The 19,180-nt window shown below is 32.1% G+C and overlaps 2 protein-coding genes across 4 annotated transcripts; one reads left to right on the forward strand and one right to left on the reverse strand.

Annotated features, from left to right (window-relative positions):
• Positions 1-3,571: 3,571 nt before the first annotated feature.
• LOC25500039 (uncharacterized) lies at positions 3,572-11,938 on the forward strand. 2 transcript variants are annotated; one of them, XM_024773394.2, is made up of 12 exons: positions 3,572-3,735; positions 4,801-4,918; positions 5,728-6,117; positions 7,005-7,115; positions 7,402-7,492; positions 7,877-7,945; positions 8,683-8,760; positions 8,911-8,925; positions 9,121-9,195; positions 9,916-9,966; positions 11,163-11,396; positions 11,484-11,938. In XM_024773394.2, the coding sequence occupies exons 2-12, from the start codon at positions 4,836-4,838 to the stop codon at positions 11,601-11,603; spliced, it is 1,317 nt and encodes a 438-aa protein (XP_024629162.1). In that variant the 5' UTR covers positions 3,572-3,735; positions 4,801-4,835; the 3' UTR covers positions 11,604-11,938. The 2 variants fall into 2 exon arrangements, with proteins under 2 accessions (XP_024629162.1, XP_013443809.1); XM_013588355.3 differs by having other exon boundaries at positions 3,573-3,735; positions 8,911-9,000; positions 9,115-9,195.
• Positions 11,853-18,927, reverse strand: LOC25500040 (plasma membrane ATPase 1). Of its 2 annotated transcripts, none has more exons than XM_024773392.2 (22): positions 18,775-18,927; positions 18,474-18,588; positions 17,658-17,777; positions 17,453-17,569; positions 16,788-16,925; positions 16,573-16,707; positions 16,204-16,383; positions 15,863-16,069; positions 15,636-15,755; positions 15,161-15,280; positions 14,789-14,911; positions 14,586-14,690; positions 14,351-14,495; positions 14,072-14,233; positions 13,744-13,982; positions 13,627-13,659; positions 13,464-13,545; positions 13,202-13,362; positions 12,897-13,097; positions 12,607-12,789; positions 12,236-12,414; positions 11,853-12,133 (listed from the first exon to the last, which is right to left on the reverse strand). In XM_024773392.2, the coding sequence occupies exons 2-22, from the start codon at positions 18,525-18,527 to the stop codon at positions 12,037-12,039; spliced, it is 2,901 nt and encodes a 966-aa protein (XP_024629160.1). In that variant the 5' UTR covers positions 18,528-18,588; positions 18,775-18,927; the 3' UTR covers positions 11,853-12,036. The 2 variants fall into 2 exon arrangements, with proteins under 2 accessions (XP_024629160.1, XP_013443810.1); XM_013588356.3 differs by having other exon boundaries at positions 11,873-12,133; positions 18,746-18,904.
• Between the last annotated feature and the right edge of the window lie 253 nt (positions 18,928-19,180).

The raw sequence follows: 19,180 nt of genomic DNA on the forward strand, positions 1-19,180 counted from the left end.
ATATATAAGTGTTATTAAAAACAAAATTTCAACATTGAGTCTAACACTAACTTTTTTACTCGATGAAATTTATATGAGTCTCATCACTTAATGTAAAATTCGTTTACAAAATGTATGAAATATTTTTTTAATTGTTTGGCGCATGCAAATAATATTCCATTCAATATCATTAATTACAACATTTCACTATTTAAATTCATTAGATAATTGATGTAATTTGTCTATATTAGAAATCAAATATTGAACTAATCTAAAAATCAATATTATGTTTATAATTGAGACAGAATTAAATAAAATAAATAAATAATATATTATATACATATTTAATTTATTTTAAAATCAATGCAAATTTTGAACTAATTTTATCTATCTTATACCGGTACTAAATCACACTTTAAAGTATTTAAATAATCTACTTTACAAATTCCCTAAAAAAAAATCTACTTTACAAATATTCACGAACTTCGTGTGAACTCAAATGTCACTTTCGTTTTCTTGATTCTTGTGACAAGAACCATCCAAATTTTTTTTTTTTATGGAAGAACCATAATTTTTTTTTTTTTTTTTGTTGAGCAAGAACCATAAAAATTTGACAAGTTAGGTTTGTGCATTTAGTAGAAACAAACATATCAATCAATAACCGTAATTTCTACGCACGGTATATATATACATTAAAGAATTTTGATATAATCACTTTCTTATCTAATCAACTACTACGAATGATTATTGACGGGAAAAAACTACCAGTGATTATCGAGTAAATCACTAGAAACATTTTTAAATAAGTCTTTGAAATTTTACCCATATTACTGAATTAGTCGTTCCGGGAGTAAGGTAATGATTAAATCGATATTAATCTATTTTAATTGATTTAGTAGCGTTGTCTTGAAATCTTAAAATGTGTTTCTTTAGATCTTAGTTTCGATTGCAAATTTCGATGGAAATTATACATAATTTTAAATGGGGGTCGTACAAGTGGGACAATAAAATTGGATTAGACTCTTGAAATTATTTGGCTCTTAATCTAGATATTGAGATTTAAAAAAAAAATATACTAAATTGGTAGTAAATGACTAAATATAAAGATCAAACTGATAGTGAGTGATTAAAACATAAAGATACAATTGATAGTAAATGATTAAATATAACAATTAATTTAACAATTTAATAATCTACCAAAAAGTTATTTGAAAACTTCATAATCTCAAGATCTATTTGAGAGCGTTCAACAAATTAACAGATTGATTTAGTAGTTTATTCGGTGATTATTTTTTCTAATCAAAATGCAATTTGTAAACTTTTGAAGTTGTAGAAAAATCATCTTATAAACCATGTAGAGATAATTAGGAATATTTTATAAAATAAATAATTGATACATTTGAAAATATGAATTGATATTGTAAAAAAGGACAGTAAAATATATATATACTTTCTTGTGAATATATAGACAATAAGTTTTTGTAAAAAAAATTATAAAGAACAAAGGGATTTGTTTAACATTAATTTAGTGGACTCAATTCAATTTAATGTTATAATCTTGAATATATTTAGTTGCAACGTTCATATGTGTTGTTTATGGTAGTTGTAAGATACAAATATGACAGAAATCATGGGAGAATATTGTTATGATCGACAAAGAACAATAAAAACTTGGTAGTGAAATGACAATGGAATGGTAGCGTTGATGTTGGTGCTTGCTTGATGCTGAGTATAACATTTCGTGTCATGTCATGTGTTGGGTATCGCATTATTCCTGCATTTAAGGATGCCATAGAATTTGTCAATCAACATTGGTTCTTTTTTTTTTTTTTTGTTCGAGGGAGCATCAAGGTGACTCGTGCATAATATAAGAACATTGTTTTTCTTCCTTTCAAAATTACTCATTATCTTAATTCAGCATCAGTTAACTTATGTTTGAAATTTTTCTTGTAACTCACGTTGACACTTATAAAATCAGTTGAATCAGCTTAAAAAGTGATTGAATTGATTTTAAAAGTGGCACTCACAGTGCCAAATATCGAGTGTAAGTTAACTCAGGACTGTTCCTAGAATTTTATGAGCCTCAGACATAATATGAGAGAAGGGCCCTTGTCATAATATATCATGACAAAAATTGTTCACTATAATGATTTTAGGGTTAATATGTCTTTACCCCCTTGTAAAATAGGCCATTTATGGTTTTCCCTCCTGTAAAATTTTTATTTTGATTCAACCCCCTGTAAAATATTTTTGTTTTGATTTACCCCCTAATAGGCCAAACAAAAATCAATTTTTTTTTTCAAGAAATTTTCGTTTTTGTTTGGCCTATTAGGGGGTAAATAATTTTTTATTTTTTTTACAAGGGGTAAATCAAAATAAAAATTTTACAGGAGGAAAACCGGAAATGACCTATATTACAGGGGGTAAAGACCTATTAACCCATGATTTTATTAGCTATTCTTTTGATTTTTTTCCGCTTTTTAGTACTAGATAAATGTTTTTTTAAGCAACATATGAAAATAAATCAAATATTTCATAAACACTGGAATGAAATAAAATACCTTAGTAGAGAACAATAGCACCTAAGAATAATAACACAAAAAAGTAAAAATATATCAACACGTAATTAATTAAAATTTAAACTTTTTGATGCAAAATTCTCTAATGTTAAACTCATCACAACAAGAATACATGGTGCAAAATTAATGTTAGATTTTTTTAGAGGAATCATAGATACAAGAACTCATTTGTATGCTATAAGTATCATTCCTCTTTTTATATGTTATAAACATAGCTAACAAGTTCATTATGATGATACAAAATTAATGTTGGATTGTTGTTAAAAGTGTGCCTTCAATGGTCAATTTTAGCACACTTAATAACTTATATCAATAATTTTATCACACTTATGAGAAGAAATTATTTCATTGAAAATTGATGAGACACGCATTATTTTGAAAGTTGATATCTCAGCTATGATGACATCCAAAAACATTGTATGTTTTCAACTATTGATAAAAAAGAACAAAACAAAAAAAAATTGAGGGGGCCACATGGTCCTACATGCATCTCACATCGGTTTCATGATCACAAATGCGTCCCACATATTCTTGTATTATCAAATTCAATTATGCAATGTTTTCAATAATTCAAAAAAAGTTGATAAATTTACTAATAACCTAGTTTTATGTAATAAGATATCAGTTAGTTGATTTAATTTGTAAATTGGTAATATTAAGGTTGCTAACTTGCACCTTAGTAATTTTAGGTGGGTGTAACTTATTAACTTGCACCTTAGTGTTTTTAGGTGGGTGTAAGTTAGCAGTCTCATTCATTTATGTTTGAATATATTTATGTAAAAGTGGTTTTTACAATTACAAAATTAAACACCATTTATATTGTATATAAATTATAATTTTTTTTTAAATAAATAAATATTATAATCAAATCGAAGTTTTTAACACAAAAAAATTGAAAAGTTATAATATATTAAAAAAAGAAGAAGAAGAAGTTATATAATATTTTTTTCTTTTTTCAAGTTACACCTATTTTTTTGGAATATTGACAAATAAAATACATTTTGTATAAACCATGCGTTTTCAAGCCCAGGAAGAAAAAAAATAATGATGACATAAGCAAGAATAAAGCGCATAGCGTAACAGTAAAAGTTACGGGAAGCTTGACACCAATCTGGAAGGAGGAAGCTGCTTGAAATAAAACTACAAAAATCTGTTACCAATCGCTTATCATATTCGGGTAATTATTATTATCATTCTTTTTTTTAATTTTCAGTTATTTTTCTGCTAAGATTCATAACATGTTTATAGATCAGATCAATGCATAATGCTAATAAGAGCATCCAGTTTTTGTTTTTACTATTGCCCATTACCTGTTTGATAAAATGCCAACTCTTGCTTTTGTAGGATAAAGTTTGGTTTTTTATATTTCCCAGTTTTCACTTGTGTCTGAATTGTATGAAAAATATATACTTTAATTATTATATTATTATTGGAAGTTATTATGTAGTTTATGGTTAGATGATGATTTGAGCTTTCGGGTTACTTGGTCTTAAGGATAATCTTGATAGCACCTTGTTTGATTAGGGAAGGGAAGCAATGAAAAGATAATGGGGTCCGTTTCGATCGGCTTATTTGAGTTTATCTGCTAGCATAAGCACTTGGGAGACTGTTTGAAGAGTTTAAGAAGCAGTTTATGACGTGTCTATAAGCTCTTAATTCTGATTTCATTTTATCTTTTGTTACAGAAATAGGTTATAGATTAAGTGCTAATTAGGCTACTACTGTTATTAAGTATAAGCAAATATACAATGTGATTATGTAAATAGCTTATGATGTAATGACTCTATTCATCTAATCTTACCATTCCTTATGCTTTATATAGTTGGTAATTAATATATTTTTTCTTTTAAAGAATAAGCTCATACACAAGCACTTAGGATCTGAGCACTTAATTAAACTGTTTATCCAAACAGGGCCTTAGTGCGAAGGAGTTGGCTTATTTTAAGTTGTGTAGTGTAGTGCTCCATACCCTCGTGTAAGAAGCACATATTATAGAGTTGTTCATTTTATATAATGTTGACTCATTTCCACATGGAAATATGTACTTCATTACTCATGAGTATATTTTGTTTTGTTTAATTAATGAAAGAGATTGTGAGAAATCTACATGAAGTTTCCTTAAAGTTCTGGTTTGAATCTGTTATGTAGGAGTATGGGTTCTTTTCTTGTGTGCTTGTTTTTATTTGACTTCATTTTTTTATGTTCTGTTTCGGAAATTGATTCTTTGTTTTGTTCTTTGAAGTTTGTGGCTTTTGCATCATCAGTAAAACAACAAATATGAGCGAAGAGTCTAGTTTGTATGGAAAGGCAACAGATCTCTTGCATCAGCTGGAGGATATCCTTGAATCTGATGCTCTAATGTAAGTTGCCTTTGATATATAGTTCAAGATGAAATGATTAAAATGAAGAATGGAGTTGTTATTTCATTTTAATTGGTTTGTCTAATTTTGATTCTTGGTGGTTATTTCAGTTAGATAGCAAAAACTTTCATGACAGTATTATCCCTATCTACACATTGCAGAAATGGGCTTTGATTTTTGACTTGTTTCTAAAGAATTGTGTTTTTCATTTTACTACTTGCTGCTTGATAATTTGAGATAAAACATACTGTTCATCAAGTCTATGAACACCTCTAAACTTGTGAAAGCTCTAATAATATACATGGTATTCTCTTAACATTCTACTTTTATGAAAAGTGTGGGATCATCATTTTAAATGTCATTCAAAATGATTAGAAAGCCAAAGTAGTTGCTCGAAATTTGGAAGGGATCTTTTTCGCGCCTTTTTTTGTTTATGTTCTTGGCCATTGTATTTTTTTCTCTAGTTTGTGTGTTGCTGCCACATTGTGCTTGTGTATGTCTTGAACCTGTTTTTGTGTTAATCAATATATTGCGCTCTCTTATTTTCTTGCTTTAACATGTTTGTCATAGATGTTTAACAATATTTTATTTTTTGTTTGTATAAAAAATATGCCAATTTTTATATAGTAAATATTTGTGAATTTCACACAGAAGTCTATGGGCTATGGCTAACACAGTAATGCTGTTAAGATATAACCTTGACTGTCAGAATAATACTCTGTTATGGTTTATATAAATCTTGATTGTTTGATTCACCAATATTTTGTTGCTTCATCTGAAGATGTTTTCCCTTATACTTTTGGATCCAGTGATGAGCTAGGGTTTATTCATCCATCCCAATTTTCCTTGTTAAATGAAGAATCTGGCATTTCGGGTAATTTATCTGATGAAACCATCCATCAATCAGCAGACAGGATAGCAAGTTCTAATGAATATTCCAAACAAGAGAAACGATACTTCTGGAACAGAGATCATAAATTGGGAATTTCAACTGACGTTCTTCTACTATTATATAAAGCTGCTAAACATTCATTTATGACGGCATTTAAACAATACAAGATGTGTGGCAATCAATCTGACAAAGTTGGACGTTGTTTACCTGCTTCAGTATCCCATGACCATCTTGAAAGTATACTTTTGAGACACAGCAGGTCTCTTGTACTGCTAAGTTGTGATTTCATGACTGCTTGGAATTGCAGGTTAACTTCTTATCTCTTTATATTTCCTATATGATGTTATTGACATTTGTAGTCAACATCATAAGTTGGAGACTCTTAAGAACTTGTTTTCAGTTGCTCATAAGGAACCAAGTTAAAAAGATAAAGACCCAAAGTTGATTATTGGTGCATCTATATAGTTATCTGGAATTTTTTTTGTATTTCTCTCAAAAAAATTATGCTAGTCGTGGCAAGCACATGCCTTCCGTAGTTAACCTCCCTAGCACAAAACCTATGACCTGGGTTTCTTGTCTATATATGGTCAATCATTTTCTCTCAAAGTTTCATACCATGACTCATGAGTTTAACCCTGTATAACTAGAATAGTCATGTCACCTTTGTTCTTAAATATATGTATTAAACTTCTTCTTCAATCATTTGACATGCTCTTGAACCTCCTAAGCTCGTTCAATTGTTATCTCATGCCTTTCTTTCCTAGCTCTTTACGTACCTCAATAAGTATATTTCACTATATTTAGATATTCTGGATTAGTTCGTAAAAGCGATAGTTAATCTATTGATTATGTCTTTTCCTGTGGAGTCAGAAGAGAATAAAATATCTTTGATTTTCTTGAATTGAGCTTATTTCATGATTTTTTTTTTTTTTGCTTTATTGGTTTTGAGAAATCATTAATGTGATTTGTTTGGAGGTCTTGTGATTTTATGACTTCATATTTGGCTTAAAAACATTATCCATGCAATTGACCTTAATTTAACTTTATATTATGTTTTCTATTATTGCGAGATCACAAGTATATTTAAAATAAGATTCTAGAATTATAAGGCAAGAAAACATACGAAAATGGAGAAAATTGCTATAGATTTGATATTTGTTAAAAACCTCCTTTTTCTGTTTGTGCATATTGCAGAAAGTTATTAGTGTCCAAGAAGAAGCAGGTCTCAATGTTTGTAGATGAACTTTTACTGTCAGAACTTGTGCTCTCATGCTCATCCAAAAGTGAACAAGCTTGGAGTCATAGGTATTATATGTAGCAGTTTCCGCTTATGGCTTCCCTCACAAAAGGATAAATATTTTCCAGAGGAGTACTATATATGTTCAAATTTTGAACACTCATTCTTCCACTGTCACATTTTCTTAATACTAATTGATCCTAAGGTTTTGAACACTGATATTTTCCAGAGGAGTACTATATATGTTCAAATTTTGAGAACTGATTTTTCTATTGACGATCTTTTTAAATACTGATTGATCCTAAGGTTTTGGGACATTAATAGGCATCTAATGCATAAAAGTATTTTATCTAGGCGATGGGTGATCAAGTCAATCTCTGCAAACTGTTCAAATTTCAAAGAGATTTTGGGGAAAGAATCTGAGCTGGTGGAAAAAATAGCCGAGGTGTAAGTTCAGTTCAAATTGCATACTATTTAATTGGAAACGTTTTCTAATGCTCATTTAGTTGATTAGTTTTCTTACCCAGGCGAAGGATAATTGATACTAGTATATAGTAAATTTGGCATGTATATCAATTTTCCATTTTTTCTTTAACACCTTTGGTGTGTCAATCCATTTTGCATTGAAAATATTAAATATTCTACAATACGTTATCTGACTGAAGGGAAAATGATAGAGGGCCAAAAAACAAGACATCTTCTGATAATTTGACTTGACTTACGTAATAATTCACCTTTTTGTCATAGTGATTAGGAATACATATCAAACGAACCAGCATATTTTGAGTTAAACACCCATTATTCATCGTTTTACCCCTTTCATTTTCAGAGATCAAAGATGAATTATCGTGCATGGAATCACCGTTGCTGGCTAATCTCATACATGACTAAAGAACAGGTATTGATTCTATGATATTTTTATTTTTGCAAGTTGTAACTTGTTAAGTATCACAATTCTGGATCAAGTTGCATAGAAAAATAATGAAACCCACTAGCAATAAGTCACGAAAGGTTGTGCATGTACTCTTAAATTCCTTAAAGATTATGTACTGTAGTAACATAGTTATTTCTTCTTTTTGAAAATATATTGTTGCATTTAGTCTTGTGTAGTGTTGGTTTACCTTAGTTGTTGGAGCCAATTGGCATATTGACCACATCGGTAGCCCATTTTTGGTTGGAATATAATGTATATATATTCCCCCCGTTCCCTGTTTGGTAAGGTCTATTGAATGAGTATGAGCATTCCAATAATTGATAAGTGGGTTTTTAATGAAAAGTTAAAAATGGTGTAATCCACATTCCATGTCCCCTTTCACCTAAATATGTGAAAGAACAGTTCAGCCCCCGTGGATGACTTGTTTCGTCCAAAATCTCTGTTGAGGTCAAATTGTGTTTTGTTCGGGCCAACAATATTGTGCTGGACTGACCTGGACTCACCCGTACCTGACCAATAACTTTCGGTCAGCAAAATCTAGCTAATCTGGGGCTAGTTAACTGAAAAACTCATACATATATTTTTATTATGAATTATATAAAATTATATATAATAATGGAGTTCAGTCAAATAACTAAATATACGATTCTTATTCACTCCATATGAAATATGACTTCTAAATTAAAGATGTGCTTATTTAGGTGCTACTTGAGTTGAAGAAATCCAGAATTTGGGCCGCACTGCATGTTTCTGATAATTGCTGCTTTCATTATCGCAGAGTAAGTTTTGATTTAATTGTTTGAAACTGATACTGATGGTTATAGTTTTCACGATTTAGACACCTTTTGAGTAAGAAGACAGTTTAATATGCTCTTTGATGTGCTTGAAACTTAGCTATCTTGACAGTCATAGTGTCCATCATATTGCAGCGGTTACTGCAGAAAATTATGGAGGACCGAAGTAATGCGGAAGAAACTGCATCTTATGGTCATAATGATGATATTGTCCAAGAAGTGAAGGTACTAATAGCCTTATCATTTATTTCATTTATTGTATATGATCCGATGCACTCTTGATTTCTAGTCTTGTCTGAAGGGCCTATGATTGAACCCAGACCTTTTGATTGTTATCAGGAGAAAATTATGGAGGACCGAAGTAATGCGGAAGAAACTGCATCTTATGGTCATAATGCTGATATTGTCCAAGCAGTGAAGGTAATAATAGCCTTACTCATTTATTGTATATGACCCGATGCACTCTTAATTTCTAATCTTGTCTGAAGAGCCTATGATTGAACCCAGACCTTTTGATTGTTATCAGGTTGTCAAATAAGTAGTGTGTGTTGCAGATTGTTGTTATTATATGCTTTTTAGTTTTTGTACTTTACATACTCTGCCTGTTGCTAGAAAATTCGGCACAGTGAGTGAAGTCGGGCACTAAGTTCATAAGTAGCCTTTCATGGTTGTAGTTTACATACTCCGCTTGTGAACTTCTTTTTTTTTTAAAAGAAATTTCATTTTCCAAACTAATGAGCTGATACAAACAATCAAATCTCATTTATTGGGAACCCGTCAATATATGCTTGGCTGGAAATAATATAACACACCATGATACTGAATTACCGATAGTGGTTTTGAATTTCCATAATCTTTTGTTATTGCTTACTTGCTTTCTACTTCAAATTATAGTCTTGATAGTTGGAGTATGTGTGGAATTGGTTTGAGTTTTTCTTTATCAATGAAACATCAAACATCCAATGCACTACTTACTGCACTTGTATCACGTGTCTCCTTCACATGAACTTTGAAAGGGAAATAAGAACTCTACATGTTGATGTTACTGTACTGCATTGATGATTTTTGCCACCTTGTATAGCTATTACCAGTATACACAATTTTATTTCTTGTAACTATGTGACAGTTATGATTTGTCAGGACGAACTTGATTGGAATGAAACATTGATAAAGCGTTATGTTGGAAGAGAGGTAGGTGGCCATTGGATGTTTATCATTAGTTACTAATTTATCTTTGATTGCCTTCATTAGTAAGCTAAAGTGTTACATGGATCGGCAGGAGCCATTACAAATAATATCTTCATTCATTATCTATGGGTTTTTGAATTCATGAAATTCACTATGTTTAAATATAGAATTAAATTACCGGTAGCATAAATACAGAAAACTTCTCTATAACTCTAGATGTGCACCAAAGTTAACTTTATCCCTTTTAACTTGGTTATAGATGTGAACCCACTTGAGTTGGCCTGGTGGTATTGGCTTGGGACCTGGGAGTGTGCTCCTCCTCGAGGTCTCAGGTTCGATTCTCTCCGATGCCAATTTAGGTGGGCTAATTTAGCTTCTTAAAAAAAACTTGGTTATAGATGTGCTTTCTGAACAAATGCATGGTGCCATGGTGGATGCTTTTTGCAGATGAGTTCAGAGACTCGAGAGCATAAATAACAGAGTATATCAAATGTAAGTTTAGAAAGAAACCCATAAAAAACATCTTAGAGATGAAAATTAGAGAGCATACCATAATAACCCTACCAAAATCTCACATTTTAAGTATCTTAGACCCATTATACAAAACAACAAGATAAAGGGAGACGTAATCATAGGACCCCAAGCAAGGTGCATGAAATTAATGAATGCTTTAGGTGTTGTGATAAGAGTACCACTCAAGTTTAAAGGTAAAGGAAAATTTTACAGCACAAGTATTAGACCTGCAATATTGTATGGAATTGAATGCTATGCTGTTAACAGTCAGCAAGAAAATAAAATCAATGTTGCTGAGACGAAAATGCTATAGAAGTCAACATGAAAGTTCAAACTTGGGGATATTTTTTATTTTACGCTTGTGAAAATAGAGGGACCAAAAACATAGATTTAAGTTTCAAGAGGTGATTATTGATCTGTTTTCAACTTTTTTAAGTGATTGCTATGTACTGCCATTGGAACTCTTTGGTATTTTGTACTACTATCATGATTATAAATTTACCCTACTTCCTAGAAAATCATTCTACTCATACATGTACAAGTGCTTTATCTTCATTTCAGTTTTAATGGTCTTATCCCAAGTCTATATATCCAAGCCACAATTACATTTATAGTTTCCCAAATACAATATGTTTTTCTACTACAGTAAGTTGTTTTAGATGGTTAATGTTGTTCGTTTTAAACAGGCTCTATGGCTTCATCGTCGCTTTCTTTCCATGTGCTGGATAAATAATTTTCTAACTGATTCTAGTGATGGATCCTACCATTCCAAGGAGGGAACTGGCATGTATCGTGACCTTGGCACCTTTCTGCAGAATGAATTATGTCTCCTTCATGCCTCAACTTTTGCTGATGACGATTATGGGGATTTCCAAGCACAAGCCACACATTCTGTTAGTTACATACTGTGGTTGAAAATGGTCTGTGAATTCTTTTTCCTTAAAGTTTCCATTTTGAGACTGCTTATCTAGATTACTTAATCAGGTCGTCTGTGTTATGTGCATCAGCAAGTGCCCAAACCTCTTGAAAATGAACTCCTTGAGAAGATAAGAGATGTAGATTTGAAGACCTTACTGGATAAGTCATGTCCTGAGAGATCTTCTCTATTCAAATACTTTTTGAGCTAGAGCTATGTGAAGAGTATTCTCATATCTCAAGTCAAGGAGCGGGAGTTTTGGTAAAATATTTACAGCTCTAATAGAAGAAAAATGACACCCATGTATTGTTTATTATTTGATATCTTGTATTTAAGTTTTCCTTGCAAGTTTTTGGGCAACACCCAAAATAAGTTTACAAATATAGATTCAGGATTTCCGACGAGTGATTTGTGCAAATAATAATATTGTGTAAGTTGTAACACAAAATAGGTACAATAGTAAAAGAAGACAAAAAAATATAAAACAATAGCCAATGTTATGTGCGAAAAGCACAAAGAAATGTAATCAACCGATACATTATTGAAGTATAGCCTATAGTATGAAACAAGTAACATACATAATACAAAGAAATATAAATAAGTGTCACAAGACAGACTGCTGATTGATAATATTAATAAGGTCTTTAGACAGTGTAGTGTCCATTCATGGTATCAATGTCCAAACCCCGTAGCTTGGCAAATGATTCCACTCTTCCTTTCAGAGTGTGAAGCTCTCTCAACCTGCATCATGAGGAAGATTATGATGATGATCGTTGGAGTAAAAAAGCAAAATCATGGATAGCTAACATAAAATTATGAAACTGTTTGAAGATGAACAAGTACCTTGCTAACTCTGCTCGTCTCTTAGCCTCGTCTGCCATTGTATTAATTTCTCTATGGTTGTGCTTCTCTGCAAACCCTTTTATCTCAGCAGAGCGAAGACCATGCAAGGTTCTCTGTTCAGCAGCCCATGCAGCCTCACGAGCTTCTTTTCCAAAGTCATTTTTGTTGGTGAATGCAGTCTGTTCAGTTTCAGCAACAAAAAACAATTAGTCATATTAATACATTATAATTCTATTTGATTCTTGGAGGCCATATACACTGACAGTATAATTTGTAAATAGGTTTTACAGTTAGTCCAACCGTAGTTTATCATCTTTAAGTTTATTTATTTCTTACACAAATCTATTGAAAGTTCCAGTCATGGCACTCACCCTTTGGTTTACCACCAGATTCCACGCCCTTCCGCTTTGTTGATAAGCAACAACAAACTTTAAAGGATCAAGAAAAACATAAGTTACAATATTGAACAACCAAATGACTCCTGCCCAGCCCCAACCTATGCCTCTGATTCCAGCAATTTTCCAAGTGGCTTGTGCTGATATAACAGTTGCAACCTGGGAATACAGTGAAATGAGACAGTGAGGCTTTTTCCACATAGAAAAGTCTACTTGATTTTATAATCAAGTTTAAACAATGCAAGAAGGTTAGGAAAAAACGGTACCAGCTGAGCTATAGCAAAGGCAAAAACAAGCAAAAGACCAGGTCTTTCTGTATAAGACCAACCCCTAGACCGTGTCACAAAGATTAAGGCTTGACTAATTGTACTGACTTGAAGATAGACAGCAGAAGCCAACTTCTCTGTCATTTCACTAGTGACAGGAGCCTTTAGATCAGGGCGGAAGCGGTGCACACCAAAATTGTCCTGTACCAACAAGTTTGATTATCATGATTCATATCATTCATTGCATTGAAAAAGGAAAATAAAACAAAAGTACCAGACTTTAAGAATAGAAGGAAGATGTTTACAGGAAAGAAGTTTGTTTCCATAACTATCCAGAAGAAGATGACTGTCATTATAGCCAGATAGGTACCAAGAATAACCCCAGTAGCAAAAATTTCACTAAGCTTCCAACTATCAGGAAGTGGTGAAGGCTTAACCCTATCTTTGGATATTGTCATAATGGTACCTATTAATTAAAAAAGCCAACACGTAAAGAAAATAGAAAGTAAATAGACCATGAAATTATAATGACTTGAGATTAGTGTACTAGAAAGTAGCAGACATTACCATCATTGAGAATGGCAATGATAAGAACCATAAAGGGTGGAAAGTCAAAACTCCAAAAGCTGTTAAGTAACATGAAGCCCAACTGAAATTATAAACAAACTGGAAATAAGAAAATGGTTGATGATCCTGTAATACAATCTATATATTTGCACAAATAGCTTACCACAATACGAATAGTGATAGATACAGCATATATCTGCAAATTAAAAGAGAAAAGAAATAATGAGTTGTTGTCACTATGAAATATAAAAAATGTCAGCATTTATAGTCATGGGATTACTGTGTAGTTTTTCATCCTCTGGAAAATTGCTCGACTGGTTAAAACTGCACTTATGATGACACTCAAACCAGGTTCTGTCAGCACTATGTCAGAAGCGCTTCTTGCAGCGTCTGTAGAATCTGCTACTGCAATACCTATGTCAGCTATCTTTAAGGCAGGTGCATCATTCACTCCATCACCAGTCATGCCACAAATGTGCTTTCTAGCCTGTAACCTCTTCACAATCTCATACTTGTGCTCTGTGTTAAAAAGATTACTGTTATCAGAAATTTGATAAGACATCAACTAAAAGCTCCTGTTCGATCAAATAACTGCTTGCTTGACTTACCAGGAAAGACACCAGCAAAACCGTCAGCATTCTCAATGAGATCATCAATGGAAACAGCACCTAATTGATCTTTATTATCACCAAGCAGTGATGAAGAAGGATACATGTTAGTCCCCATTCCTAGACGCCTTCCCGTTTCCTTTCCTATTGCAAGTTGATCACCTGAAAGTTTTTTTTTTTGCATCAATATAATAGTTTTACTAAATGTCATGTTATGTTATCCAACATATTTGCGATACACAAAATGAACTTCAATCAATTAAATAATAGGATACATACCGGTGATCATTTTGACACTAACGCCAAGATCAAGAGCTCTTCTGATTGTTTCTGCGCTATCATGGCGAGGAGGGTCAAAAAGAGGGAGAAGGGCAACAAACTCCCATGGTCCTCCTGGACTATCCTTACTTCCCTCAGGTACTTCCTATATGGAGAAAAAAATTTAGTGCTAAATAGAAAATATACACAAAAGTTAACTTATCAGATTAGGAAGCATTCATAGAAGGAAATAAACCTGTCTAGCAACCCCAAGAGAACGAAGTCCACGTTCTGCAAACTTGTCAATCATTGAATGAACCTTTTGTGCAATTTCTGCTTTATTACGTGCAAGATTGAGAATCTACATAGCATATGAGAAAATTTAAATAATGATCACACAACATGTTACTATGGGAGGTTTGCTTGGTTCTTAAAAAGTGAGAATGGATTGTGTACTACCTGCTCTGGTGCACCTTTGCTAACCCTGTGCATATTACCGGCAGCATCAATGTATGTAAGTGCAGTTCTTTTATCAGTTGGATTGAATGGAAGGAAATGAACTTCTTTAATTCCAGTTCGTGCCTTGCGAAACAGAAGGACTATTAGTAGACCAATCAAACTTAAACAACACAAGATTATTTAAAGTTGGAAACAAATTTTTAAGAATTTTATAATTAGTAAAGAAAATTTTATGTATGTCAGTCAATCTAGGATATACTAACTAAGCTATCATTTACCAAATTGATGAAGATTGTATAATTCAATGCAAAAGTAGTAGCAAAATGAAGTATTTTCAATCATGTAACTTGTAAAGGTTCTTTGAATTTGTACCTCCTTTGGGTCTGCCAACATTGAAACAATTGCACAGTCAATTGCATCTTGGTTCTCCAACCTTGATGCTCTTGCAGCCATTAGTACAACCAAATCCTTGTCAACTCCTTTGGCAAAAACCTGCCAAATATGGATGATTATTAGGGAAACAAAGTTAACATACATGTCATATATAGACAAATATATAGATATGTGGAAACATATATTTATGTAGCACTAACAGTTTTAATATGAGAAATATTTATGATAAATTAAAAGTTGCTTGTCAATTATTATCATTGCTCTTTGCTTGTCATTTTCTGTAATATACTAATATGTCAAAATTCTTAAGAGCGAGATGTTTATTTAAGAAATTGACTACTCATGTTTCAAAAAATGTTTCAGTGAAGAATATAATATGTTTGACAATACATGAAACTTATGTCTAAGTAATCTTGATGTCCAATATTATGTTTAGGAAGATTAAGATTAAAACCTCAATCATATCCTTGTCGACTGTAAGCTTGTTAAGAGTTAATGTGCCTGTTTTGTCACTACATAACACATCCATTCCAGCCATTTCTTCAATAGCAGTCATTCTCTTTGTTATAGCACCCTGCAAGAAGAGATATGTTCAAGTTCAACATGCAATAATCAATTTTTATCATTAAAAAGCTACTGAAATGTTGGAATAATCGATGTACTAATTGTAGCACTGCGAACCTGCTGAGACAACTTATGTGAACCAATGGCCATTGTAACTGAAAGAACAGTTGGCATTGCAATAGGGATTCCACCAATTAGCAGAACAAGGAGGTTATCAATACCGTTTCTGTATCCCTTCCCGTGGACGCCGTATATCACGATGATTTCAATAACCATTCCAATAGCAATCGAACAGATGCAGAAATTCCCAATAGATGTTAGAACCTGTAATCATTATGTCATGTCATAACTCACGAGCATTATTGTCATGATAATATTTCACAAAGAGATGGTTTTACACGACAGAAAACATTCATTCACACAACATTAAGGAGGTAACAAAAATCATGCGTATGAACCTTCTGGAAATGTCCAACATGTGTTGTGTTTTCGACAAGATGAGCTGCTTTCCCGAAAAATGTGTGAACTCCAGTTGCAATGACTATGGCCTCAATTTCTCCTTGCTTGCAAGTTGAACCAGAATATATTCCTTCTCCAGGATGTTTTGTCACAGGAAGTGACTCTCCAGTAAGAGCAGACTAAAAGTACAAACAACAAAAACATATTTTCAATAACAGAAAGAGCTATGTTTAATACATTTTTATATTTTGGAGTACTAGAAGACTACTAGAAAATCTAGATGTTGATACCAACATCAACTAAATATCATTTGTTGTGACACTTAAGTCATGCATTAGGGATTTACGAATACTTTATGAATTTCTTACCTGATCAATCTTCAAAGGGTCGCCTTCGAGGAGACGTGCATCTGCAGGAATAATGTCACCTAGTTTGATACTGACTATGTCTCCAGGGACCAACACTGAAGCATCTTCCTCGCTCCATTTTCCGTCACGAAGTACCTATACATTAAATATGATTTAGAAGTCAAAGGAACTATGAACAAGACAAAATAACATAGACATTATAAGAGAAGAAGAACCTTTGCTTTTGGAGCCAATCTTGCCATAAGGGCAGCTGCTGCATTACCAGCATTATTTTCTTCTATGAAACTTATGGTAGAGTTTATAATTAGCAAAATAATTATGCCAACAAAATCTTGATAATCTCCTTGTTTCTTCTGCACAATCGATGAGTTATTATTACATAAACTTACTGCATGATGGATAGTAGTCTGTGACCAACCAGTTCTCAGAAAGAAAAATTTAACTGTTTGATGTTGAAACATGAATTTTCACTTTAAACCAAAGACAATAACTTGAACTGTTACAAGTGCCACAAAATCTTTCTTGTATGTAACATATGAAACATGGACTCCGACATAAACACCTGACACGACACACACACACGTGTGTGGGTGAATCAAAATTGAGCAATTTGTTCTATTTCGAAACAAAATGATAGTCTTTCACACTCATTCGTTCATTCATACATGTTTGAGATGTGTCCAATGAGTGTATAAGGTGTATCAGAGCAAAGAAAGAAATTTGGGATACTTGTCTAAGTTGTCGGATACATATCATACGAGTGTTAGACGCCGACGTGAGTTTGACATGACAACTAAATACAGTTATTACAAGTTTGTACACAAATTGAGCTAGAGAAAAACATTGGAAAAAAAAAAAAAAAAAAAAGGAAGAAATTTACCGTTCCATCCATGTTACGGCCTCCATGTGCCATAGCAATGGCCATGATAGCAGCAGCTTCCATAACCCATGACAAAGGATTCCACATAAACCCTAAAAACTTTAGTATTTTACTTTCCTGCACAGGAAAAGAATAAAACACAAACTATCAGTAAATAAGCAACAAATTGGTAAGAAACTAGAAGCAGTGAAGTAAAGCTTTTAACCTTCTTTTCTTCAAGTTTATTGTATCCAAACAACTCTAGCCTCTCCTGTACTTCCTCACAGGTTAAACCTTCTTTTGTGCATTTGAGATTATCAAAAACCTCATCAATAGGAATGTTCTCCTATACAAATAACAAATTCCTAGTTTATCAATTGTCAAATAATGCTCTATTTCATTGCATTTTTTTCACCTTTTTGAGTTTGAACTCAAGAAATACAAAGGAGGGACACATAAGTTGATTCATTAAATTGTTTAATTTTTCAAAGATAGCAATAAGAAATTCAGTTTTTTTTTTATAGCAAAGGCTAATTAGTTTCTAGACAATTTCCCTACTGTTTAATCAACATCATAGTAATCATGTGGGAAACTTGCATGTAAAAATTAAGATATGTTACATTTCCAAATGAAGGAGAAGTAAATTAATGCTAGACAAACATACTATGCCATAGTAAGGACATTTGGTACAATGAGACATACATTAATGTATTTTGTAATCCCCCTACTTTTCTACCGATGTTCACGCATATTAAGAAAAGTTGATAGTATAATTAATTTGTATATTTCGTTTATAAGTAATAAGTACTAAATTGTCTTCTATGTTGATGCGTGTAATTCTAACTTTTTATACTTTAAACCAAGTTAATTGTATTAATAAGGGTATCTTTAGAGAAAAAAAAATTATATATATATATTTGAAAAAAATACTTATATTTAGAGACATATTATTTGAAAGGGCTAGTTAAAAAAATGTTATTATTTTAAAGGGGTTTATAATTAGGAATGAAGGGAGTATTATTCATTTATGTCACATATATACCAGATCAACAGCTTCCTTTATAACAGCATCAAGAGACATGGTCCCCTCCACCATTTTCTTTCTCTTCCTCTTTCTTGCAGCTGCTTTATTTTCTACTCCCTTCCAATTTTGAGCTCTGAATCAAAATTATAAACATTAAAATGTATTGTTGATATATAGATGAAAATAACAAAACATAACAATTTTGAACCATTGATTTATGTAATACAAGATTTTGGTTCAATATATGTATGATCACACTAAAATTGTGAGGATTATTACACAAAATCTACCTTAAGAGAGAGGTTTGATAATGTCTCACCCTTTCAAACTCAATTGGGCTAACTTAGCTTAGGATATATGATATGATAATATCAAAATTCAGGAGATGTCATTTTAAGAATGTCACACATATATATAGAAAACATTAATGCACTTTGTTCTTATAAGAGTGACAAAAACTATAGAGATACAAAGCTACTAAAATATAAATATATGCATAGTTAGACTCCGCCGGCCAGCTTCTGCAATGGCATGTAGTAAACAAAGTTCAAATAATTATTTATTCAAATATAAGCTATCTTTTTTTATCTTCTTTCCAAGCCCCAGGCGTCACCACTTTTCTTCTTCTCTATGCAGAAGATGGATGATTTATGGTCAATTTTGATTCAAAATAATCATCCAAATTGTTTTTCCTTCTTTTTTAGTTAAATAAGTGATTTCCATGT

This window comes from Medicago truncatula, chromosome 8 (assembly GCF_003473485.1).
Source record: "Medicago truncatula cultivar Jemalong A17 chromosome 8, MtrunA17r5.0-ANR, whole genome shotgun sequence".
Taxonomy (NCBI): domain Eukaryota; kingdom Viridiplantae; phylum Streptophyta; class Magnoliopsida; order Fabales; family Fabaceae; genus Medicago; species Medicago truncatula.

Excerpts from the sequence above, each read along its gene's own strand:
- LOC25500039 (XM_013588355.3), top strand. The coding sequence starts at position 4,836 with ATGAGCGAAGAGTCTAGTTTGTATGGAAAGGCAACAGATCTCTTGCAT. Across the intron at positions 7,116-7,401 it reads GAACAAGCTTGGAGTCATAG|GCGATGGGTGATCAAGTCAA; the intron begins GTATTATATGTA and ends TATTTTATCTAG. Across the intron at positions 7,946-8,682 it reads CATACATGACTAAAGAACAG|GTGCTACTTGAGTTGAAGAA; the intron begins GTATTGATTCTA and ends GTGCTTATTTAG.
- LOC25500040 (XM_024773392.2), bottom strand. The coding sequence starts at position 18,527 with ATGGTGGAGGGGACCATGTCTCTTGATGCTGTTATAAAGGAAGCTGTT. Across the intron at positions 13,546-13,626 it reads CTATCACTATTCGTATTGTG|TTGGGCTTCATGTTACTTAA; the intron begins GTAAGCTATTTG and ends TTATAATTTCAG. Across the intron at positions 12,134-12,235 it reads AGACGAGCAGAGTTAGCAAG|GTTGAGAGAGCTTCACACTC; the intron begins GTACTTGTTCAT and ends CTCATGATGCAG.